General features: G+C 38.3%; 1 protein-coding gene across 2 annotated transcripts; it reads left to right on the top strand.

Moving 5' to 3' along the window:
* Window positions 1-500: 500 nt before the first annotated feature.
* LOC117546998 (C-type lectin domain family 10 member A-like) lies at window positions 501-6,095 on the top strand. 2 transcript variants are annotated; one of them, XM_034217456.1, is made up of 7 exons: window positions 501-605; window positions 2,323-2,385; window positions 4,515-4,610; window positions 5,169-5,318; window positions 5,430-5,593; window positions 5,732-5,835; window positions 5,912-6,095. In XM_034217456.1, exons 1-7 carry the CDS (start codon window positions 533-535, stop codon window positions 6,036-6,038), a joined length of 777 nt encoding a protein of 258 aa, XP_034073347.1. In that variant the 5' UTR covers window positions 501-532; the 3' UTR covers window positions 6,039-6,095. The 2 variants fall into 2 exon arrangements, with proteins under 2 accessions (XP_034073347.1, XP_034073348.1); XM_034217457.1 differs by lacking the exon at window positions 501-605 and adding an exon at window positions 1,408-1,467.

The raw sequence follows: 6,095 nt of genomic DNA, 5'->3' as shown, positions 1-6,095 counted from the left end.
TTGCCGGAGATTCTGACGTTTTGGGGGGGAATTGTGTGACGAAAGAAATACAAATATTTGGAATTCCAACTGTGTGTATGTGTCATCAGTTAGAACTGTTTCTCACATATCCCCCGCACTGTGTAGCCGGCTGCCTCTAACCTGTCGGTTAGTAGCCAGCAGGGCTCGCTGCAGAAGCCAGCTGTTTTTAACCTATGGGTTAATAAACAGCAGAGCTCGCTATTTAAGCCGGCTGCCTCTAAGCTATGGAATGCCGTTTAAGCCAAAATTAAATAAATAAATACATAAATAATTAAATAAATACACATATATATATATATATATATATATATATATATATATATATATGCCTATGAAATAAATAAATAAGGTTATGAAATTCATTCTGAAATAATTAATGTGAAGGCTGAGGGATAAACTTCAAAAGAAGAGAGGAAACAACCAGTTCTCCTATTGCGATGTCGAGAGGTTTAATTAGAGCAACACTTCTCCATCTACGAGTCAGAGAGAGCTCAACAGAGCGGCTGTAGCGATGGCGGAGGGAGAGGAGGAGGTGAACTACGCTTCGGTTGTTTTCAAAGCCGGCAACAATCCTCCACCTGCGGGTAAGTTTAGTTATTTAACAACTTTCACTTCCTGCTGATGATTTTGAAACAGAGCCTCTTTGTTAATGTGATCAATGCAATGTTGAGTACTTCAATCCAAAGTAAATTGCTGTTTTTAATGTCCTTTAATTTAACTGTGAAACCAGAAACATTTAGAGAAATTGTTAAAAGGCTGTTTTTGTATTTGTTTAGTGGTGAAGAATAGATTTGTAGCTAACCCAGCACATTTGCATTGATGTTTTTCAAAATCACAATGTTGAGTGTAAACCTTTCACTACAAATGAACTAAGAAAACTCACCATCACAGTCGTGCATCTATGTTTTAATAATATTTGTTTTCTGGGTTCATCAATGAAAATATTTGGTAGAAATAAGCCTTCTTTGTTCATGTGTACTACGTTGAAAAAACACTTTTTAATCTAGAGTAGTTTGAAACCTTTGAACACCTCATCCTACCTCAGTTTAACTTCAATTAATATTTCTTCTCTTAAAAAGATTCAAACTGATGGTCATTTGTTGGGTATTTTAATTTACCGACTCACACTGGAGATTATCGGGCCGATAATTATCGGTCCGATATTAGGAATTATGACGTCATCCCGATAATCCCGATAACAATATTAATAGCCCCGATAATATACAATATATTTTTTGGGTAAAAAAAAAGAAAAAAATACTGCGGTGTGGGTGGATTGGGATGAGGGGCGCTTGTTTTTCACTCGGCTCCTCCCGTTTTGCCAGTACTTTGGTATTAGTGGTTTAGGAAGAGGGGAGTTCTTCACAAATCCAGCGCTCCCTAACTCATGCCTGGCGTAAATGGTGTGCGGCCGTGAAGCCAGGACAGTAAAAAAACATGTCGCCGGTAATATGGGACTATTTCAAAGTTTCAGAGTTAGATAGTTCGCTTGCTATTTGTATTAACAAATGCAATGCAGAAGTTCCACGAGGAGGGAAAAAGGCAACGAGCTATAATACTTCCAACTGATTAGTCACCTGAAACATCGCCATCGCTACGATGGTGTGTTAAAAGCGTACGAAGACGCCTGTGCTGCTAAACTAGCGGCGAATCCAAAGCCAGCTGTAGGCTTTTACCTATCGACGAGGCTTTTGAAAAAGGCAAGAAGTTTGCCAGAGACGACCCCAGGGCTAAAACGATCTCTAACTTCATCATAGAAATGATGGCGCTTGTCGGGAGTCAAAACTGTTCTTGGCTTTGTTTTGTTCATAGTAGTAATGCTCATGTCATTTGCTCACTACTAGTCTTTTTTTTACCACCAGGTGTGCAAAAACTACAGGTACATTTAATATATATATATATATATTATATTATTATCGGTTATCGGTATCGGTATCGGTCTTGAGAAGCAGGAAGTTATCGGTACCGGTATCGGTTTCAAAAACCCAATATCGTGCATCCCTACTGGAGATATATATCATCACAAACTCATCTATTTAAAACCAGTGAGGAAATTGCGAAGTGAGCTAGTTATGTGTTGAGAGTTTCCCGTATCATGTCGCTTCCCTTTTTAAACGGCATGACACAATACCTGAATACAATCTCATCATTTTGAATTTTCCCTTTTTAAAACTGTGAATTTTGCATCATCGTACTGTAAGGCAATTCTTCTGCTATATCAAACAATGAAAACAGCCTTTTAAAGTCCTTCTCATTTATTCACAAAAAACCTGAGCATGTGCATTTCCTTTGTCCTTTCAGCAAAAAGAGGGGAGGAAACTGTGTACGGTGAGGTGAAGGCGCAGAACGAAACAAAGAACGAGGGTAAGTTGTATTAAAAAAAAGCATTCAGGTGTTACTGCAACTGGGAGTACTACTGCTACCACTGCTACCACTACTTTACCATAACTATCATTAAAAGGGAACAAGTTCACAAGAACTGTTCTAAAGTTTATATCTGTAGTGCTTTGTCAGTAACCCTAGCACTCTAACAAAGCCGTAACATATTGGGAGTGTGCAGTGTGACAAATGTCAACGTCTTGCAGACGGGGCATCCTGGTCTTATGAAAAAATGATGGTGGAAAGCTGCACTGTCTTTTCTCCCGTTTGTTTTTGACATATCAAAAATAGTTTATGATCGTAGTATGCACAAGTCTTTATGTCAATTCACTGACTTGAAGTTACAAAAGAGTACTTGCTAAACCATGACCTTTTACCAGTGTATTCTGGTCCTTTAGTAAAACTACTGATATCATGCTGTAAAATTATCCTTTACAAGTAGAAGTACAGCATTAAAAATGTTACTTGAGTAAAAGTAAGTAAGTATAAAAAGCCAACTGTACTTAAAAACATCTTCCGCAGACTGAAAACTCATCTCTTTCGACTCCACTTCGAGCGATAGAATTACTAACAAAGCACTTATATACTAATAAAGGGCTGGCTTATCTATAGCCAGTTGAGTAGCACTTGAAATGTTTGGCTCTATGAAACCTGATGTACTTATATGATTCTGTTTTTCTTCAAGGTTGTGTCTTCTTGGTCGAATGCACTTATTGAAAGTCGCTTTGGATAAAAGCGTCAGCTAAATGTAATGTAATGTAATGTTAAAATAATCATTGTACATGACACAGAAAAGTTACATTTTTAAATAATAATGCATCTGAATTATTAACTTACTATAAATGTAGTGGAGTAAGATTTATGATACCTTTGAATTGTAGTTGAGTTAAATCGCACAGTGGCATGACAAGAAAATACTCAAGTAAAGTACCTCAAATTTGCCCTTAAGTACAGTTTGATTAAATGTATTCAGTAACATTCTACCACTGCCTTTTACTAAACTTTATCAAGTGGTTTTGTTGCTTTTTACGGGGGTTTTATCTGCAACGTTATTAACGTGTTAAAAACTGTGAATTAATCTGTGATTAAATATGAGGTTCGTTTTTAGGAAATCTCTTCCGAACGGTTATTTAGAGATTGAACGTTTGTGTTGTACTGCAATAATGTTACAGTGACTAATACTCAACACCTACCGTAACTCTCACTGAACACTTTTAGCAAAGTACTTAAAGCAGTTTCTCAAAACACAATGGGTTCACAACTCTTTAAGTCGGCCCTTTAACAACAGTCAGGTAACTGTTTAAATATGTGAACAATCGTTCGCTGTCAATATCACTCCTTTTGTTCATTTAGGCCATTTCTCATACAATGTAAGTGATAGGGGACCAAATGCACTCCTTTGTTCTGAACTGTATTCCAAAGTTTGACTGAATAATATAAGGTTCAAGCATCTGAGTTAGTCAAATCAACTTGGTATCCTTTCCTGTCTTTTACCTTTTACTCTCATGAAAAAAAGAAGATCCATCTGCATTTACCATACTGTATACTGTCCTTGTTGAAAAGTGACAGTGTAAGGGAAACTTCTGCAGCAATGGAGAGTCAGGACTCAGAGAGACACGAGGAGAGTTGGAGCTTTGATGTCAAACACTGATGTTTATTTACAAGTATCGGCCGGAGAAATTCACATCACAAGTCACACAGCCAGAGAATCTGACTGCCCTGGCGGGTTGCCATGTCAAATCTGAGCAGCCTATCTCTCGATAGACCTTTTAACTAGTTTACAGAGAGTTAATCCACATATTGGGGGATGGTGCGTAAACACTGGGAACACTGGAGATATCCCCCAACATCTGGAAATACTCAATCACTTTCCTGACTTTTAGGCTCTGTGAGAGTTGACCGGTCATTAAACTGAGAATGCAGCAGCACATTCCTTACGGGAGATAACGAGTCAGGGTTGGTCGTAAACGTCAACACACAGAAAAGGTTAAATATCTAGAAATAAAGACAGAAATATTCTTTGACAGACACAATATCTGTACTAAAGAGACTGACACTTTGAAAGGTACCACTCTTCATCTGGAAAGTTAATGTGATTAATTTGTGTTGTTTAGACTCAGCAGGACGTCGGCGCTTTCAGCACTTGGCTTGTTGTTTGGGGATTCTCTGTGTCATTCTGCTGGGTGGCATCATCGGAGTCTGCGTCTACCGTAAGTACACAAAACAGGAAGTGCATTATCTCACACTTAGACATAAGACAAACCGTAAAGAATAGTAGCAGCTGTTTTATCTGTTTACACCATTTGATATCAGTCATGTACATGCCAAACGACAATGAAAGTCTATCTAATGTCAATCTATTAACACATGTCATGTGTCTTTCATGTTACTGAGCCTCTGTGAAGTTCTGAGTTCATCCCACTCTCTCTACCCACCAGCGCTTGCTATTTCACAAATGTGTGGCTTGAAGACTTCTCCATTTCACTCCTCTCTTAGTAATGTTGTCCTCAAACCACAGTGACAAGCAGTTCCAGGCAATGTGCAATATCAATGGGTCTGAGGATTGGAGAAGTCAGAACACTTTGAGACTGACTGAGACATTTTTAGTTTGAGTCTAAAGACCGGAAAACCTAAAGTGAGACTGACAGGAAAAAGCTTCCAAAAGAGGCAAATTGACAAAAAACTAAATTGCAATATAACCTTGATTATAAAAGAAGCTATACAAGCCTATACTGTCTAAGAGAGCAACAACAAAAACTTGTCTGCAGGAGTCCAGGAGCTGAACTCACGAAACCAGGAGCTGGAGAAAAATAATAACATCCTAACAGAGAAAATACAAGACATGACAACAAACAGGAATGAGCTCAACATCAGTCGAGCTCAGTGGAGCATCGATTCCTACTGCAGACAACCTGACAGTAAGTTCTGAACCCATTATTAAGGTACAATAATAATAATAATAATAATAACAATAACATTAATATAACAATGCAGTGATGTTGCTGATTGTATGGACTCTGTTATTTCAGATAAAAAGTGTCAACCTTGTCAGAAGGGTTGGACACTCACTGAGCCCAGCTGCTATGCGTATAATGACGCTCAGCCTCCTAAACAAAAAACCTGGGAAGAAGCTCGAGGAGACTGCAGAGGAAAGAATTCAGATCTGGCTGTTGCACATGATTCAGATGAAAAGGTAAACCCATTAATATGATGAAATAAAGAAAGTAATTGTGTTTTGTGTAGGTTTGAACACACTTTGGGTCTTTAGGTCATTATGTGTTTATTACAGTTTAATGTTTAAATATCTGACAACTCTCTCTCTGTTTTCCAGGAAGCAATCAATACTAACAGCTTTGGATCTAATGGATTCTGGATTGGTCTGAGAGTTAAAGATGGGAAATGGAAGTGGGTGGATGGAAGTGATCTGACTGAGAGGTAAGAGACACGTTACTAAACACTTTGAATACTAAAATGTATCAGCCTTTATCTAAACATCATGTTCTCTCCTCAGCTCCTGGATAGTTCCTCCTGCTGACGGTCGCTGTGCATTGTTTTACACGGGCAGAAACACATGGTCATCAGTGAGCTGTGGTGCAACACATCAATGGATCTGCCAGCAGAAGGCTCTCTCTGTTTAAACAAAGCAGTCATACTAAGAAGGTTACTGGAAACTCTTTGAGAAACAGATGAATTAC

Source organism: Gymnodraco acuticeps, unplaced genomic scaffold (assembly GCF_902827175.1).
Source record: "Gymnodraco acuticeps unplaced genomic scaffold, fGymAcu1.1, whole genome shotgun sequence".
NCBI classification, from domain to species: domain Eukaryota; kingdom Metazoa; phylum Chordata; class Actinopteri; order Perciformes; family Bathydraconidae; genus Gymnodraco; species Gymnodraco acuticeps.
This window is presented reverse-complemented; position numbering and strand designations above follow the sequence as displayed.